Source organism: Solea senegalensis, linkage group LG11, assembly GCF_019176455.1.
Source record: "Solea senegalensis isolate Sse05_10M linkage group LG11, IFAPA_SoseM_1, whole genome shotgun sequence".
Lineage (NCBI taxonomy): Eukaryota > Metazoa > Chordata > Actinopteri > Pleuronectiformes > Soleidae > Solea > Solea senegalensis.
This window is the reverse complement of record NC_058031.1, coordinates 11,902,326-11,922,485: the sequence shown is the minus strand read 5'-3', so window position 1 is coordinate 11,922,485 and position 20,160 is coordinate 11,902,326. Positions and strand designations below refer to the sequence as shown.

The following is a 20,160-nucleotide window of genomic DNA, read 5'->3' as shown; positions in this document are numbered from 1 at the left end:
TAACACCTGGACAGATTAAGGGCGAAGAAAGTTCAATACTTCGACACAGCGAGATAATCATGAAGCTACCGAGTTCAGCTTCTCAGACGCAGACACTTCACTGAAAGCTGATCCTCACGGTCGTTGAATCTCCAATTACATTGTCACTGCGGAGCTCAAGCAACAGAATATTCATTGTTATGACCACGTGACCCCACACACACACACACGTACACAGCAATTTTCTCAGCTGTAACTCATTGTTCAGCCAGCTATTCTCGCATGACTGCCAAGTATGTCTAATCTAAAACACACCTAGTCTCAGCTAAAGAGAGAAGCCTCCTCTGTGTGTCAAGCAAATAAGATGCTGTTTAATTTGCTGCAGCATTCTAGCAGAAGGGAGGGGGGAGTGCTTAGGTGATATCAGCTTGGCTTTCTTCTGCGACGCAGCAACAATGGAAGAGTCACGTTGTGAACACAGTTATATATGCCAGTGTTTTGTTTACAGTGAGACTGGGTGGTTGGATCTATGAAATGAGATTGGCTATACACAACAATAATATGAGCACATTTTAGGCTTATTAAATCAAGGGGGTGTTTGTTTAAGTTGCGCTCAGGTTTTGGGGAGTCTTAGCCATGAAGTGGGATGCACCTGCATTGTTATAAGTGGTGCTTGGCTCAAACTGCACTTGCTGCAGAGCAGTGCAAAGCTTCAGTAGAGCTGCACCCCCTTGAGTGCACTGATCCTAAAATTAAATAGCACAAGGAATGCAATAATGGAACCACGGGGGTGTGAGCAGACTGGAGGGCCAAAAAAAGACAGAAATCTTAAGGAGAGGTTGGTATTATTTATTGACCCTCCATCACCCACAGTGGCTCTGTGAAGGAGACCTGCTGATGACCAAAACTGCCGTGTGCCATTTCCTGCTGGGCCAATCCCAGCAGGGTGGGGTAGCGAGCAGCAAGCCCTGGAGGCACATAGACACTTGATTCTTCCCCAACTTTCCTTCCTCTCCCCTCAACCACCAGCCCAACAAATCTCCCTTCTTCTCACTGGAAAAGCAGAGGGAAATACCTGGCAAGTGATACCATCAGCTCTCTACAATAGGGCAGGCCCACAGCTGACTGTGCTCCTAAGGGAGAACAGAGGCTCTTTGACAACACCACCCCCACCTCCTCCTCTCCATTCCCTCTCGCCTAGCCCACACTTTCTCATTTAGCAGACGGCAGGTGGTTGGATTTCACTAAAAAGCCCTTTTCCCAGAGTCTCTTGCGTGGGGAGAGATGGGAGAGCAGAGAGGGCTTTTTAAAAATAGATCTGTTCAGTTAGCGACAGGCTAGAGATTCACACTGCTGTTTCGATGTGAGAGGACTCAGAGGGCTTGTCCCTCTTGTTAGCTTGACTGGAAACAGCAAAATGATCGACAGCTAGCCTTTGTAGCAGAGGGGATATGCTATGCTAATCAGGTTCTAGCCTCCGGTGTCTTGGCTGTGGAATAACCAATTCAACGCTCACTGAAACACTTGCAGCGACTCCTCAAGAGAATACATAGGAAAAACAAAACTCAGATGTGATGTGTTCCTATGAAGTATAATTTACTTTGATCTGATTTCAATGGCCATCTGTGGAAAAATGTGTTTAGTTGTATAATAATGAAATGCTTGGGTGCAGTCATTTGCAAAACATAAGTCAGACTGTCTATAAATCTATTGTATTGTTCAACTAAAACCAGACTCATAAAATCCATGATTCATACATCCAGATAATGTGATTGGGAGACATATTTCTATTGCACGTATACCTTTAGTCAGACCAGATTCAGACTCATGGTGGCCTGGGGGCTCTGTGAAAGCACCACAGCTCCCACCCCCAGCTTAAACCCACAAATAAGAGAAACAACAGGCAGTGACAAAAACATGACAAAATCCATGGTACATTTGTTGGACTGACGAGGAGACCAATTTTTTGGCTCTGTCAGCTTAAAGAGTTGAACATTTTAAAAATTCATGGATGGCAGCAAGACTGAAAGAATGGTGATGGACATGCTAACAACTATACACCAGCTAAGCCAGAAACCACCTAACAATAACAAGCTTAGCATATCACCAGATGGTGTAGCAGAGGTGGACACACTTCATTCAAAAAACTGATTCCTTGCTCGTGCTTGTATAATAGGACAGTTGTCCAATTGAATGGCGTTATTTGTAAAAATAAATGAAACTTTTTAAGTTTTTTTAAATTGCTCAGTTGTTGACTGTGCTAAAACTAAATGAATGCCTGCATCTACAGTGCAAACAACCAGAGTGTTATTCTCAGACAAGTCTACTCTCGCTGTATTAGACAATGCATTATTATAAGTAGGATTGGGTAAATTTTATTTATTCTCAATGTGTTTATTGACTCTGAAAAAAAGTGCTCCCAAAGTGCAGTGAAGAAATCACAGTGGAGTGAGGATGGTCTACAGCGAATGGTGCGTCCAGCTCCGCACTGTTGTCAACGACGCCGGCAAAGTCCTTGCTGCACTTTCCCTAACGGGCACTGTCGGTCGCAGTGCAGCCAGGCTTTTGACCATTTTCCTAAGTCTATTCTCACTCTGCTGCCCGTGGCTATCTGGAGCCTGCAAAGTACAAGCTCTATAGCTAGCTTGTATTCAAACAGAGGCGTTGTTATGTTGATAAGACAGGTCCTGGAAGATAAATAAAAACCTCCTTGCAGGTAGTCGTGTACTGTGCTTGCATATGTATAAAACCTATTTGCAATAAATAAATAAATAATCTTTGAGACACAGATAAGTGGAAGAGAATTAAAATGTTCATGTAGGTACCTGGTATCTGGCACATGGAATCTAAATTAGTTCTTGGAACCTATTTTTTGTTCCAAAGCTAATAACAGAAATGAGTACATTAGTGCAATTCTTTCTGTATTGCCCTGAAACTCAGCGGGTTGACTGTGTGATCCATGTTGTGTGAAATACACCCAGTTACAGGGGCAAAGGAGATGGTAGGGGGTGGGGCGGGGCAGGTGGTTTTCATTAGCTGTCTACATTTTTAACAAACCAGCCAGTCACTTACTTAGTGAGGAAGGAGACATGCTATGGCACTGAGCCATCTGCAATGCCAGCCAGAGTCCTGCAGCAGTGTGTGTGTGTGGGGGGGAGCAATATGCTTAGAGCTGTGTGTATAAGTGTGAGCTTTAATGTGTGTTGCAGGAGGGTGCTTGTCATAAACAGACAGTTAAAAGCATGTATTGTGAGTTTGCAAAAACGCTGGTTATCAACGTGTTATGTGTGTGAATAAGTGAGTGGGCTCGTTTGTGCATCTACTTTGTGGGTGCCTAGTATTCACCCCCTGTAGAAACTATAATCTGAGGTCGGGGAGGAAGGCGAGTGTGGAAAGAAAAGCTCTGCAGTAGCAGTGAGAGATCAACCACAGATCCATTTGGTCTGTTCATCCTAGCAGCCAATCAAGCAAATGTCCTGGGATGCAGTTGCCTGGCCACCACCACAGACACATCCTCCATCCTTTTTAAAGAGCAACAGCACTAGAGATAGCTGCAGGCCCACCTGCTGGCCAACTGAACCTCTCCGTACACCCATCCCCATCCAATCAATGTGCATTAAGCTGCCCGAGCCATCTTCAAGGGATTCTAACGGCTAAGCAGAGATTGGTGGATGGCTGGAGAGTGGGAGCACACAGGAGATTTTAACAATAGATAACCTATTTCTCATGTGTTGGTGTGGGCCTGTATGTGTTTAAACCTTAATATGACAAAAGCGATTAAAACATTCTTTATAGTTCCTGCATTGCTCACTATTACAACTCCTTCCCTCTCCCCATGTCTGGAGCAGTGTAAATCCCTCTCTGAGGGTGGTCAGTTTTACATATTGTGTGTCACTAGACGGCTATAAAGGGATTTAACATTTAGTAAAGCATAATCCATCGCAGGCTTTGTGCCTGCCTAAGCTGCACACATCAAATCTGATTGCAAGAAGGTTGCTACCAATGAACAAAGCATGAGGAGGAAAACACATGCTGCATAGACACACACACACACACACACACACACACACACACACACACACACACACACACACACACATAGACAAACAGAGCTTTTCACTTGAACAATTAACAGAAGTGACAGTGGGAGGTCAGTTGCTGAGGTAGAGGATCTTCCATTTTGACAATAGGAGGTAAATTACAAACTCGTATTGCAGTGCTGGGGGCTGCCAATCCTGGTTCCTCCCTAATCTAAACCAATCTAACAGCTCGAGTAAACATGGTGGGAGCAGGCTTTGACACTCCGGCCACTCTACACCTGCCAAACTAAGTGAATGAGAAGACAGGAAACCATTTCCTCAAACGTGGAAATATAAATATGCAGCAGAGCAAATCCACTGAGACAGTCGACTTTGTTTATATGCCTTTTGAATGTTTCATTGATGTGACTGACTGCTTCCAATGTTTCTTCACACCTCTCTCCCTCTCTGCCCCCACCCTCCCTCTCTGCATGATTGACGATGAGACAAAGCACTGGTGCTCTCTCTATTAAACATGAAATATGGAGCAAAGAATGTCTTCAATATAGTCCATTGCAGAGCGTTAGAGGGACAGAAATAGAGAGTGAGCAACAACCAGGTGTTAGTTCAGTATGACTGCTTGCTTGAGGACCTCCACTGATACCAGTGCAGAGATAATTCAGCCAACCAGATAACACAGCAAGACAGAGTGTGTAATGTAGGGATGTCTAGCTGTTTCATTGCACCTACTTTAAGCCGTCTGGTAAGTGGCTGAGGGCATAAAAGTAGGGCTGAGTGTTTGTGTGCACGCGTGTATGAGAAGGTAGAAGAAACCTAACACAGAGACTGTAATTTCTATTCCTCCCGTTAAATATCAAAATGATGTATCCCCCCTCCCCCATTTCCCACCTGACCTTTTGCTAGCTGCTACATAAACGAAAAGACATAGCGACAATGATTTAGTTGCATGGCAGCACTGTTCAGCAGGCGAGAAAATAAGAGAGCGCAGACTACACACACACACACACACACACACACCGCCAGCATGCCCTGCTTCTAACCGACAGTGAGCGTTGACATTCCCCACTCTAATACAGCTAATTTATAAACAGTAGGGGAAGGAAGGGCCATGTTTACAGCTGAAAAGGTTAGCTCTCTTTTTAGCCTCATTCATCTGATGTAATAAAGACACTGTACTGCAGCTCAAACAGCTCTCCATGAAAACAAAAGTACCTTTAGGCTCCGGGGAAGAAAGCACTCTCTGTGTGAGTCAAAATTATTATTATCATGGCTGTCGTCACTTCACGTCATCTAGTGAACCACTATTCTTTTTTTATTGACTCAGCCCGAAACAAAGCAGAAGGGCCAACATGGGATTGATTGTGTGATTGGCCTCTAGCTGTTACTGTACTGCTGTTTGAGGTGCTGCTTATGAAAATGTGCAGTCCCTCAGCGGCTTATTGCGATGGCAGAGAAATCAATTACTGATCAATCAAGCAATTGAATCTTTAAAACAGGCTAGTGGAAAGTGGAAAAAGTAAATGACTATGTGTGATTTAACGTTTATAAATATCAGTTAATGGAAAAAAAGCTACATGTAAAATGACTGGCCAATCAGTGGGAGTCATTTGCCATGACTGAGACTTACCTCCAGGTCTGTAAACAACATCATCTTCTGTGATGAAGGAAGTTATTTCTCCGTTCTCTGTGCGCTCGTAGCGTGACTTCTTCTTAGGCGTCTTCTTCTTGCCCTTCTTGCCAGTCTCCTCGGCTGTGCCACTGCCTCCACCTGTGCTGCCATTGTCATTGTCCTCATCTTCGCTGTGTTCACTCTCTGCATAGTTCTTGGCTCCGCCCTCCAGCGTACAGCTACGTCGGGGCCTGGAGCTTTCGCTCTCGCGGTCGCACCTGTCCCCGTCCTGCCGGCGGGATTTTCCAGCTTCTCTCTTGTCTCTGTCCCTGTCCCGCTCTTTCTCCCTCTCCTTCTCTTTGTCGGCCGTCATGATCCGCCACGTGCCTTCCTCAGTCCTCTCACGGCTGGGCCTCCGTGAAAGGTAGACTGTGAGCCTGGGCTTCAGTCTTCTGAATTTACCAATCAAATCCAGGGAAAACTTGGCCACACCAACAACCCCAGTGTTTCAGGAAAGCTGTTAAAGAAAGAAAAGGAAAGATAATTACCATCAGCATGTAATGAGAACATTTTCCATACAGTGCAGGAACTACATTCAGTAAAAAAAGGACCATTTTGTGCGAGAGGAGAGTGTACATTGTAAGCACTAGAGATCAGGCACTCTTCTCAACATCACAGCCATTCTTGGCTCCCTTCCACATCCAAGTATACTCAGGAGAGCACAGAGTAGCTTTATCAAAGAACAAAACATCCCAGTTTCCTGCTCAAACATTTCCATTCGCTCAGGAAGGCAGTAACGCAGAGTTAATAGAGTGAAAAAAAAAATGAGAGCAGGAAAAGTAGAAAGACAAACGCTATTTCTACAGTGCACAATGACACAATAAGTTAAAAGGAAGTTGTAATTGCAAACACAAAAAGACAGTGCTGTGTTAAGCCGGCAGAATTCCTCTAACTTTATATATCATGGGGGATTTTCAGCACGAGACACTGCTTGTCATTTGCAATGCCACAAGAGAGCTGCAGCATAAAGCTCAATGACAGAGTTAACTGGCTAGCTTCTCTGAAGACCATCTGTGATGACACCAGGCTCAGTTTTACTCATCTGTGCGTGCTTGTGTGTGCCTGTGCTTGTGTGTGTGTGTGTGTGTGTGCTCAGGCTCACTGGACTGCACCCAACCCCAGCCCTCTGCCCTGGCTGACAGTCACCACTGTGTTAATGTGACATGACAGCTCTGGAGGGAAGAACAGCAATCCACTGGGTAAGGAAAGGAAGAGGAGCAAAGCTGGGCCAGTCATTTTGCCGTGCCCGGTCCACTGCCATTTTCAGCTATGTCGTTCACTCAAAATAGCTCAGCAACCACTTTCTCGCAGAGTAATGAAATCCTTCATAAACAGTAAAGTGGGTAAAGCTAAAGCCGCCCGCTGTCTGCACTACACTGCCCCTACACACTGTGCCTACAAAAGAGGCTTCTCTTTTACTGCCACTGTTTACCCCCCACGCCACCACCACAATGAATTAAGTCGAAATAATAATTTCAGCCCCCACAGGGATCAGACCAGGCAATCAGCTTCCACATTAGTATAATCATGATAGCAGGATGGAAGAGGAAGTGTCAAAGGGGGGAAGGAATGGAGAGTGAGCCAGGTAAACAATGTGAGGTGAAGAATAGAAGAGGAAGGTGGAAGAAAAGCTTCTGGCAAGCGCGCACACACACACACACAAACACACAATGAGGCACGTTTGACGACGGCGCTCCTCAGCAGCGGGTGCTGTCATCTCTTGAGCAGACACCAACTGACAGGGCAGCTGCTCTTGTCGTCGACTTCAACACAAACACCGGGACTGATTACACCACAGCCTCGTCACAGCCCCATTAATCACCTAATGATGAGTTACCACGGCGACCACTGGGCTGCCAGCATATACACAGAAGAACACATTAGTTCATACAGAAGCTGCAAGGCCCCACGCACACATGTTTGCTTTTGTACACGACACACACCCACCCTGAATATTACTGTATTCTTCAATTGTTGTGCCATTACACTGCACCCCGATTTAGTATCTGATCTGGCTGCGTGTCTTGGAAGTCTGAGGTACATAAAAACATTTGTGAAGGTACCATTTGATAGCTCAGCTCTAATCCTGGAGGATGCCAGAATCTGTGTATGAGCTAAGCACCTCTACTCTCCTCTAATCAGTAACATAAGCCTCTTCCACTGAAACCAAAGAGGACTCTGAACTGTTGCAAATGGAGGTCTGGGCCATTCTCCTTTGAAGTCGTGGGCAGCTACGAGCCTCAATAAGTATCTTTACAATCTAGGTGCTATTAGTTTGCATCTGGATACACTTTACATAACTGCCTCAATCCAACGTTTGAATTTCAAAGTACCTTGCCAACACTAAAATGAACATATTTACTAAGCCTGAAAGCAAAAATAATTCTTCATAAGCACATTCTCTTGTTTTATTAGACAATTAACAATATGCCCATGTGTCTTATGGGTAATTTGTTACACCTCAGTCGCCATAGCTTGATAGAGCTAAAAGCACAATGTGAAGCTGAACAAATTGAGTGAGTAAAGAAGGAGCGAGACAGTGAGAAGTGAAGTAGTAACAGCGTGGCAATGAAAAGTCATAATGTATTGATGGCTGTGAGAAGACCGGGAGACGGGGACAATGGACACAGAGAGAGGGCTCTCCACCCACAAATGGAGAAACAAAGTGCTTAGTAGAAAGCGGCGCGGGCTGCCTGGCCGATGAATAACGCTGTAAAGGGGCAGGTGAGGCTTGGAACTATTACACATCAATCACTGGGCCAGGACCTTTTGAAAGATACCAGCTGTCTTAGTGGAAAAAAAAAGGCGGGGGCAGTGGCTGCAGAGGAGGTCCCAGCCAACAGAACCTAATCCACCATTTACATTAGTGCAATGGAGTCAAGGGCTAGAAGCCAGCAGGGCCCTGCTCAAATACATTTCTCTTTTTGCTGCCTGTTTAAATGAGACCTCTGCCCTGAAAAACCACACAGTTTGTGGCTCCATTAACACATCATCCCCCACAATGGCCACACAGCAGGTTTCAGTTAGTGAACATTTTTTTTTCTCACTCTCTCAACTGAACAGCCTTTTAAAATGCAATGTTTAATTCATTCCAGTTACTCCCACATACAAATCCACTCTCATCTCATCTTTGTAGATTTAATGAAAACTGGGACTGTAACAACAAATCGATGTATTACTAAATAATCAACTAATATTATAATCGATTAATTGGTTTGAATGGGTTTTTTTTATAATTAAAGGTTCTCTCTATTTTTTCGGCTTCTTAAAACAATATATTTGATGGTTTTTATTATGTATTTATTATTATTATTTTGGTTTGAAGACAAAAAAAGACAACATCATCAGTTTGAGCATTCACTTTGAACATTTTTCAACCTTCGCTGAAATTTTATGGAACAAACTATTACATGATTAATAGAGAATATAATCGATAGAATATTGTTAGCTGCAGCCCTAATAAAAATCCATCTAAGGACATACAAATGATCACACTTTTCTTGAGCACCTTTAGAGTATGATAAAGCTGCAGGATTTGCATTTTCATCTCACCAAAATTCTAGTAATTGTTTGTTTTGGATTAAATTTGCAAAAGCAGGGCATTGGTTCATATGATGTTTTTGTATAGAACAAACAAGACAGACATTTGGAAAATCTGCATTTAAGACAGAATTGAATAAAAATGTCGCTGGCACAGTGATCCACACAGTTTTGGGGAAAGAAACTGAAAAGTAATTCATGGCATATTCAGTTTTCAGAATTATGAAGTGGCAAAATGTGATTGGCAAGGATTTAAGGCCGGCTTTGCAAAGGGATTGAATGAAATGCTTGCATGAATACAGATTAGAGGAGAACAATGTTAGCATGAATACATACAGGGTTAATAACAATGGGGGCAACTCAAATTGATCTGAATAAACCCACAAGATCCTCAGCAGTGCATTGATCCTAGGTGTGGTGATGTTGAGCTGCAGCAGGTTTTAGTCAGCTCCAATCCATTACTCAGTGCGATCTAATCTAAGCTGCCATCCAAAGCCCCTAAAAAACAACAGCACAATGAAAGGCTCAGCTGGAGGTAGAAGGGTAGGCCATTTCATGAGGGATTCTCAGTAGTCCTGTGTGCATTATCTTACCTGCTGCAATCTCTCTTTATTTTCAGGACCCTTTCTGTTTTAGTTCACATTGGCAGGGCAAAGACACTTGTCTGCTCCACTTGTTTTTCAATTCACTGATGAGTACCCACATCTTTTTCTCCTCTGCTAAAGCCGAGCTCACAAAGGTTCTATTTTTAGCCAGCATCCGGGGTTAGTTTAGTAGGTACCCATTCTCAAGAAAAGATAGCTTGGGGCTTTCCAGCATCAACCTGCATTTAAACCTGCCAGGAGACTCCCATGGTAAAAAAGCAAAGTCCCTGCTTTATAACAACAGATTCTTATATACAATGACAGTGTTGGCGACCATAAATTGCCAAAGTCAACGATGATAAACCAAAAATATACATCTCCCTGGGTCAAGAACAGTAATTTTCACTGTGATTAAGTAGTTTAATACTTAAGATATTACGCAATCTATTGATGTGTGTTGGAGAGCAGCCGGTAGTAGAAATGGGGCAGCGCCAGTCTAAAAGAAAGTGAAAAATATCTTTGCGCAGAATTTAAGCTCATCACACACTGGTGCTCTTAAAGTTACACAGCACCTGTCTTCTTAAGCCATGTTTCCACCGAGTGGAACGGTTCAGTACGGTATGTATTTTTTTCCATTAGGAATAGTTTCCATTAGGAATAGTACCAAATTAACCAGTCCCAACCATTCCATTTTTAGTACCCTTCCCTTGGGGTACCAGAGTAAAAAATGGTATGGTCCAGTCCAGGTGGAGCTAGACTGGCTTCACCCACTACAGGATCCAAGGGATCCAACTCCATAACCAAATAATTTCATTACCTTCAAAGTCTGTGAGGAGAACTTCATTTCACATGTACTTAAAGACACTTCTCAGTCTGCCACATTTGTTTGGTTGGAGCGCAGCTGAATGTCATGTTGTGTTTTGACTCCTGGGGGAAAAGGCCAGGGCACTGTCACCAGGTCCACTGTCACCATTCCAGTTTATTCTAAATGAGGCACTCTTGAGAAATGTAATCGTAAGCCTGCTTACAGTTACAGAAAAGGACCTCTCCCAATGTGTCATTGATAAGAGAGGCAAAAAAATGATAAGTATGTGGCAGCAGACAGCACTATCATGAATGTGGCTTTTAATTGGGTTTCCTTGCAAATGTGTGGGCTGCTTTTCTGCAGTGTGAATAACATTTCTGAATCAAAAAGGCTTTCTAGTGTCTTTCACCTCTGGGGAGGTGGTGACAATTCCATTTTTTGGTGAATTATATGCTGTCGTAATTGGAATTTGCTCAGAGGTGAAGCTGGGGTCAGAGGCTGGTGTAAGAGGTAAAACACACTAGGGACACATTCAAGAAAATATTTGTATCATATCTGCAAACAGTTATCTCTGTACAATGGGAGTAGGGGTGGGTGATATGTCATTATCACACTATTTGTTTGCCTACTCCACGCCCGCCCTAAAGAACCGGTGATCAACCAATCATAGCGATCTACGGGCAGTGCCGTGGATTTCTCAATCTTCACCCTGTTTGATTCAGAGTGTAGTGGGAAGCCATGGCTGAAAATTAAATAAAAACAGAACCACCTGAAGGGCCAGCGTCCTAAACAATATGCTGAGAGTGACATATATAAGAGATTAGCCACACTGCGGCCAGCCCCGGCAACAGGTAACTTTAGACCAAAACAAACCACTTTAACACAGTCAGTCATTTGATAAAGGCAGGCATGTAAGAAGACGAGCAAGTAGTGGAAAGAAATGCTCTGTGGCCTAAATGCTCTGTTTTCTTTGAGGGGTATGTTTTTACATAGGGAACTAGTTTGGTTGCACTGTTCTGTAATTAAAGAAAAAAATCATGATATTAAATTTTGGCTATAACGCCCTCCTGGAAACGGGATGGAGGCTCAAGCAAGGGGAGGAGGAAAGGAGTTAAATGACATTTTCTCAATCAGATGTATATAGTAAAGCGATTTTCTGGGGGAGGGAAATACAGATTTTTTCATCTGATAAAATGAAAGGACTCTTGAGAATTTAATATTTGAGCACTCAATCATGTACCACTTCAGCTGATATTGTGCAATCAAATATCCCGTCTCTTCCTCCCAGATTTGCCTATCAACTTAATGATTCTATTCGTCACTTCAACAGCAACTGCTAGTCTAAATGAGTGAAGGAGAAGATGAAATGTATTCACGCGGCTGCCCCTACATCTTCCACCAACTCTAATCACCGTGGCACACAGAGTGACGAGCCAACACAGAGGAAAAACCAACACAAGCACAGTCGATCACAGTGATAGATGACATTGTTCTGGGGTTATCAGACTGACACAGCACGCAATCTTGATTGAAGTCTTCAAGAACAATAACAAAAGTCACTCGGTCAGTGCACAAAATCATCTTTCTGTCTGTATTATTTAGCTGCGAGGCAGCAAACTGCACTCAGTCCTAAAGCAGCTGGTACTCATCAGCAAGAGCTATTATATCCTATCCCAATGTCTCGTCTCTAACCACCAACTTCCACCCAACCAACCATCCCCAATGAATAGCATTTGGTAAATAAAAAGAATTTAACATGTCATTTTGTTTGTTATACTTAGCATTATTCCACAGTGCAGAGCGAGAGCTATAACTTACAAGTCAATATGTGAGCATTGCAAACTGACACTGAACGTTCTCCAGTTGGTTATGTGTTTGTTTAAGGAGAAGACCGCTTCAGAAAGCAGCCAGTGGGGGTGAAGGTTGGGTGGGTGACGAGTCGAGTGCAATATTCAGTGTAGCATTCAGCTTTGTCATCCACCATCTCAGCGGTGAAGGCCAGTGATCCTAGGCAGAGGGGAAAGCAGCGCACTGAGGGGGAGGGGGGGTTCTCCATGCAGCTGGCCACTCTTCTTTTAACTATAGCCACAGGCAGAGCTGTGTTGTAGCTATCACCTGATTCTGTATGCACTTCCTCTCTCACATTCAAAAAAAGGTAAGGGAAAGTGGTCAGAAGTGATGAAAACACTGCTACAACAAGCAGGATCTGAGCTCGCAGCTCCCATATCCTCTGAGGACAGCTCATAAAACATGCAGTGGCTGGGACTGGGCCTCTTACAGCAGTGGCATTTTAGTGCACACTGCCACAAACACACAGGCCACACACAGGGAGACTGAAAATACACATAATTAATTTTAAACAGTCTGAAGGTCTCATACCTGTTGGTTTACTACCTACGCTTGGGTCTTCAAGATAAAAAATATACATCAGCGACAGAAGATGACTGTTTTTCCAAATCTGTAACAGCAGGAGCCTAGAACAGTGGGGTTTTGTGACAATAGAGAGACTGGTTGAATATTGCACAGTGTACAGTAGTGAGGCACATATTAACTCTGCTTGTTCATGTGTGAAATGGAGACTTGATCCCTAACTGATAGTGTGTTATGCCTCCAGCAAACACAAGCTGCATACTTTTCATCTTTTCCAAACACTAAACAACTGCAAATATATTAGATTACACATTGCATCCTTCATTGTGCAAAAACAATGGTACATTGATATTGCCCAAACAACACCGCTCAGGCTGACTATAAGGCTGCTGTTCACCAAAGGTGAAGTGAACTGGCTGCGCAGCCGAGTTGCTATGAATAAGCCTCAGATATTCTTGGAATGTTAATGTTAAGTTTTGACCATGGCAGCCCTCACCAGCTTCTCTTGTCACTGGGCCATTAATGACAATGGAAACAGTACTTGGCCCTGCCTATAGCAATAACCCATGCTTTTTAAACATAGACATCACATGGCTGATTTGTCTTCATAATATTTAACAAAGCAAAAGCAGACGAAAAGCAGACAAGATATACAGTATATATGGTGTTGGAGTAAGCATTCAAAGTGAACCCAATTATCACAATGTTATGACACACAATTCTTAACTAATCCCATGCTTGCACTGTGTTTAAGCACACCAGATGCTGTGCTCATGAATAGGAAATCAGCCTCCAAAGCTTATGCCGTTGGAGTCACTCGGTGGAAATCTAAGGGGCAGGTTTGTGGAGCTAGTCTTGTTAAAATTGCTTCCAACAGCAACTGTAAGCTTATAAAAAGGCACTGAGAGCACATTCTCTACAGTATGCCATTCATCTATATGTATACACATGTGTCAATCTAAAATGTGTAGCACACACAGATATATAAATACATACTCACACACACAGCCTCTGAGCAACTGTATTTGCAGTCCAGGTGAGAGAATGTGCTCGGCCAATAAATGGCTTGAGTGTAATGTGCCTTGACCTTCTATCTTTCTTTCAGCAGCTCCTTACATATATTGCTGTCTCTCCTCATATATCACTCAGGCAAATTGTGCCCTTCACCCCGTCCCCTCCTTAAAAGGCTGAGGGGACATTGTTGTCTGCTGTACTCAATTGACAACACAGGCGGCTTCCTCTCTATGCACAAGGGGAGGGGCGCAATTCTGGGGAAATTCTGCAATGAATAATTAGGTTTCATAACAGGCCCCATCCCCCTCCTTTATTAGCATCAAACAATAATTAATGGGGAACAAGGGCCACCGAAAAGTCTGTTTTTCGCTTTCCAGAACATGTGGGTCAACATGCCCTTCAACCCTTCCTCTCTGCTCGACGTCAAAGCAGGAGACACCTCGTCCCTCTAAGAACAAGCGCTCTTCGCTTATTTATGATGCCAGTTGCTCTGCTGGAGAAAACGCAGCGTTCTCGCTATCCTCAGCAGAACTGGCCAGATCACTTTACACAGCAGTTCACCACTTCCATCTCTACACCTACTCCTCAGCAGTCCAAACTAAAAATTCAATAATGAATATGAAATGCCTCCTAATATGGGATTTGGGGTGGCTAAAAATAGGATATCGGACACAAGCTTGACTTGACAAAGTTTTTGTTTCACATTAAAAAAAAAAATCTTTGATCAGCTGCAGCAAAGTCAGAGTTAGATTTGCACTAAGAGCTCCATTGATCTTGGCACTCATCTGTGCAGATGAGGCCTGGAAAGGCAGCTGGTAATCCAATAGCAGGGATGAGAAGTGCTTCAAGGACTCAGCTGTGTTTGCCCACCTATCTGCTACATTGAAGCAAGATGTTAACGCATGCCACTCACTAGGTTGGTTGGAAGCCAAGGGGCTTTGGGAGCGGCAATGAAGTGAGTAAGAGCAACACTGTGACCAAAAGCAAGGTACTTGAATGCTTAGAGTAATTGCCCTTACCACAGCTATCATGTAATGAGTAAACAGGATGAATCAAGCAAAGCCTGCCAGCATCAGTTTTTAAATTAGCTGTGCAATAACATCAAGGTCTTAATACAGGCTTCACTTTATAACCAAGCCAGGAGTCTAAAGCAAGGCTAATATTTAGACACTATTTACTCACTGTGAAAGTGTAAAGTTAGGAGGATCAGTGTAAGGAAATCGGTCTTTACATTGTGATGGCTTCATTGAAGCTGGCATCGACGCAAGCCACCGCAATCAATTTTGCATGAAATGAATGACATCGAGCAACAACCCAGAGGGCAGGGAGCAAGTGAAATGAGACTGAGCAAAAAATAAGGTAGTAAAAGGTGAAACATACAGCGGTTTCTGTCACAGAAGTGGTTCACATCGCCGTTCTGCATCGCATGCACGACGCTGCTCTTTCTCACACTTACACACCCACAATCCATCAAGGATTCATGAGTGAATGCTCAATAACAGACTGAGTGCATTTCTCCCCTTTAATATCACTGCAGCAAAGAAAAGAGTGAGAACTTTTCAGTAACCCACAGGCACACCACAAACACACACTACTCTCAAACCACACTAATAACCTTGGGCTGCGTACCAATGCCATGACTTTATGAAACGGTATGGGCTCTAAATAGAAACTACACTTCTCACCAGTAGCCACCCTGTAATTAAATATTTATGTTAGCAGAGTGGCACATCATACCAAGGTGATAACCATTTAAACATCCCTATCTATGGCTTTTTATGCCCCTAGCAACAAAGAACTATTTTTTAAAGGATTGCCTACAAGTGTACCTCTCATCAGTACATGGACGAACTGTTGAATGTCTGCACAACAGTCCCAGAGGAATACATTTCTCTGAAGCCATATCAGGCAGATTATCTCCTTCACCAACAGCAGACCGAGTGAGTGGGTTTGAGTGTTTGAGGATGAAAAGATGTGCTACTACCTTGCTATGATGTTCTCTCCAACAATTTTAGAAGAAAGACCTAGTGATTCTGAAGTGGAGTTATGCTGGCACGGGGCTTTTAAGGTCCTTGGTTGCTGTGTGTCATACTGCTTTCTGTCCTCTTTGTTTATTATGTTACAGAGATAAGTCACTGTTGAGGTTGACTGGGTGTACTACAGCAACCAGTGTACTGCTCGACTGCCAAAGCCAACAGTCTGCAGGAGAGATTGTGAGCATTATAAATTACAAGGAGACAAATGACCAGTCTTGCCCTGACGCTGACTCAAAACACTACAATGACCTTGAAAACGGTGTGTTTGCAAACTGGCCTGATTCCTGGCGGGTCTTAAGTTGATCTTGAAGAGAGCATCATCTCACTCTGTCACAGCAACATCCTTCATTTACTGGAACAGGACTGAGCAGCGTTTGTTATTTGTGAAACATAAGAGGGAAGTTTACTCAAAATATTGCTGTCAGAAATAGGTTCACAGGAGTTATTAGTATAGACACAAACAAAACAGACAGACAGACCCATATAGACAGATGTGAGGGCAGGTGAGGTCTATTGATAATCTCACATTAGTGAATATCTTGCAGTACACTATTCCCTGTTAGTTGCGTCAGTGCACTTAACACTCGTCGCTGTGAGAACTGCAATCACCATTATCCACGTAAAAATGCTTACTAAGTGTTTAAGGCTTAGATTATAACGAGACAGACCACATATTTTGAAATCATCTCAGCGTCTGCTGCTTCAGCTATTATATTCAGGGTGGTACCTGTAAACAGAACAATAACTTAGTTGCTTAGTTAGAAAAAATATCAATTTAAATGAGTCCTTATGTTACCTTAGGATGGGCAGAACACACAGAGTTGGACAAAGCAAATTAAGAGTTTTTCTCTAAATGTTTGAATGGTCTACTGAGAGGTAGTACAAAGTGCTCTGCATTTGTTCCACCTAGGTAATGGTTAAAAATAAATGCATTTATAAATAAAATCTTCAAAAAAATCCCTTTGCTCCGAGAGGTTTCCATAAAAGACCTCTGTTGGCCTGGAACACATCTGCTATTGTCCCAGTGATGACGAGATACTGTTGGTGTTGAGCCATGCTACTGAGTAACAGCATGCAGCACGTTTTGTGCAGACAAACTAGTAACACAATTTTAAGCGTTTAAACATGACACAGGGCATGAGCAAGCAGAGAGATGTACGGTTCAGATTAACAGAAAAACATTCAATTATAAGACTGAGAACCTCTTGTCACACTAAACAAATGCCATGCTCTAATAAGCAAAATCAAGCCCTTTGAGCATCTGCTGTCTGTAAAAGTCCCGTCCCTTTGTTTTACGGTACGCCATCACAGTTAATGATTTTCTCAAGATCTCCATTTTGCATGATTTGCCCATTTGAAAAGCTTACTTGAGCAGACACTGGTTTGTAAAAACAACCATTACTGCCAAGAACCACCTTAAGAGTGTTTGGGCAAAGCTTAGAAATGTCATTTCAAAAGATAGGTTGATCAAGAGGAAACAGACAAGGTATCAGCATATTGACTTTCAGTTTCTTCTTGTTTACATATCTGGATTGTGCAGTCATCCCTTCCAGAGAGAATCACTGCCAGCAAAAACAATTACACAGCCCCCACCCGGGCACAAGCCTTTCACCGACTGCCTCAACTCAGCTTGACAATCAAGCCCATTAGATCCTTCTGCGAATTAACGCTAGTTAACTTAAAGTACTGACACACATCCAGAATAGTCATTAGCCTGTCTTTTTAGCAGAAAAAAAAACAGGAATGATTTGCCACCTCAGAGAGATCATCTCTCTACATGCAGCCTGGGGCAGCCCTCACTATTCACCTCATTATTTTTAGAAGACCAAGGCCATAGATGAATCCTGTTGGATTAAATGTAAGGCAGTCTCATTATGAACTGGCTTATGCACCGCAGTAGACTGCTTTAAGCTGATCTTCTTACAGACACAAGAAAATGAAATAACTCATCAACACTGAAATATATGGATAAAATCTCACTCAACTGAGCTGTAAAATCAAAGTGCAATAGTTGGAGTGCATCACTCCCACACAGCTGCAAGCACTACAGTGGAGGGGAAAAAAAGCTGTCAAATGTTTTTTTTTTTACTAGATACTAGCTGAGCTGACAACTGCCAATAATACGCCATGAGTGATAAAGACATTCATTCCTGCTTAGAGAGAGGTTTTTCCAGATGTGATAGACTGCAATGCTCCACTGCTTCATTACTGAATAGAAAGAGGCTGTTGCTGTGTTTTCCCATTTAGGTTGCCAGGGTGACAAATGAAAAGCAAATCATCCGCACAACTAATCAAATGACTGAGTGACAACAAGTCAATATTTTCTCATTGTGTGGACAAGCAATATAGCTGCACAGTAACAGGCTGTGCTTCAAGGCTTAGGCAATGCTAGACTCGGAGCATTATACGGATAATGTGTCAATAATCTGGCTCGGTGCGGCTGTTAAGAGCAGTGCCAATAAAGCCGCAGTATCAAAAGACAACCTTCACTGAGTAGGGGCTAAAATTACCAACTCAACAGACATTGGCGAGATGCTGTACTTCAAACAAACATGCTCTGTGTAATGGCTACAAGCCAACAAAGACAAAACTGTAATTGGACATTGATCTTTCCAAGTCTGAGGATAAACCACTCAAAGGGAACAATATGTAAACACCAACCTCACTGAGATATTAGACAAAATGGCAGCATTGAGATCTACAACTACGTAGCAGTGTATTGTGCTCAGACTATTCAGGCTTTATCCTTTTCTTTTATAATTCCTTTGGGATCATTTGTCATTTTAAAAGATATGTCATTAAAAGAACACACACAATTAGGTTGCTTTTGATTACATATTTCACAAAAAATAAAGATAAAATGGGGGGAAAAATTCCCTAAACACAAAACTCAGCAGTAGCACACACCAGCTCTACAAGCCTGGTTAAACACAAGCAAGATCAATGGGTAAATTTATCAGCAAATATCACCATTCCCTGCCTGGCAAGTAATCATTAAGGAATGGCACTAATGCATTATTCATTGGCTAATGTATAATTCAGACTTAACAGCAGATTCTATGCATAAATAAAGCTGTGATACATTTAAACAGATTAAATGTTTACTTGCTAAAATAGGATATGAGTGTGCTGCATGAATGCTTCCTCGCAACTGTCACTCGATTATTCCCAACCAGTCCTGAGGACGTAAGGTGGATAATTATGCAATATATGGAATATGACAGCCAACTCATCATATCACATACATTTAATGGACACGGGCTACCAATATCAGATGTATAGTGTGTGTTCTTTTTCTGTACAGAATGAATAAAATTAAGATTGTTCAATAAAAGCACACATAACACATTTACAGTGGCACGCTTTTATATTATGGTGTATGAAGATTGATGTTCTGTCACTCTGTTTAATCGGTTTAATCTCCCCTGGACATCTACCGCTTCAGTGTTTTAATGTTGTGCTGAGATTGTGAGGATGTTCCTGTTGAAGTGTCAGTGCTGGTGTCAGAGGGACAGTCAGCAGGGAGGACAGGGGGAACAGTGAGGACACACGGCCTTCATCTGATGGTGCTCAGAGCAGGCGGCCCTGTGGGGATCGCCATTCCACTTTATGACCATGCATTGAATTAACGAGGACCGATGCCCCCCCCCCCCACATACACTTAACATGTGTGAAAGTGCCCTCCGATGGGCCCAGCTGCTTTAAGGATGTGCAGACGGGTGGGGGGGGGAGAGATAGGACTTATTTTCAATTATACCAATTTCTCACTCATCGTTGGCTCCAGAGGTTTATGTTAATTAAACATAGCAGTCCTTCCTCTGCACACACAACAAATTTGATGGATTTTTCTATGAACAAACAAAGCACCTCCTCAGTCCTTCATCTTTATTTCAGTAGACACCCACCAGAGGGTACTGGCTCCTTAGCAGAGCTACCACTGTTTCATGTGTACTATGTCAATCTGTGGATAATGTATGCTAAGTGAGTCACTGGCACACCACTATCTGCAAGGACAATAGGTCAGGAAATGCAGTGCTAGCTCATTCCATTTAGAAATGAAAGCCATCTCAAGAATCAACAAGACCTGAAGACATTTGTCATCACTCCTCGAAAAACTATGAGT

At 42.9% G+C, this 20,160-nt stretch overlaps 1 protein-coding gene across 6 annotated transcripts in view; it reads right to left on the bottom strand.

The window, feature by feature from the left end:
* Positions 1 to 20,160, bottom strand: part of rerea (arginine-glutamic acid dipeptide (RE) repeats a) — a 128,136-nt gene that overhangs the window by 68,013 nt on the left and 39,963 nt on the right. For all 6 annotated transcript variants that reach the window (XM_044037195.1, XM_044037196.1, XM_044037197.1 and 3 more), the window contains one exon: positions 5,647 to 6,145. In XM_044037195.1, the coding sequence (XP_043893130.1) occupies positions 5,647 to 6,001 (355 nt within the window). In that variant the 5' untranslated portion in view covers positions 6,002 to 6,145. The remainder of the gene's footprint in view (positions 1 to 5,646; positions 6,146 to 20,160) is intronic.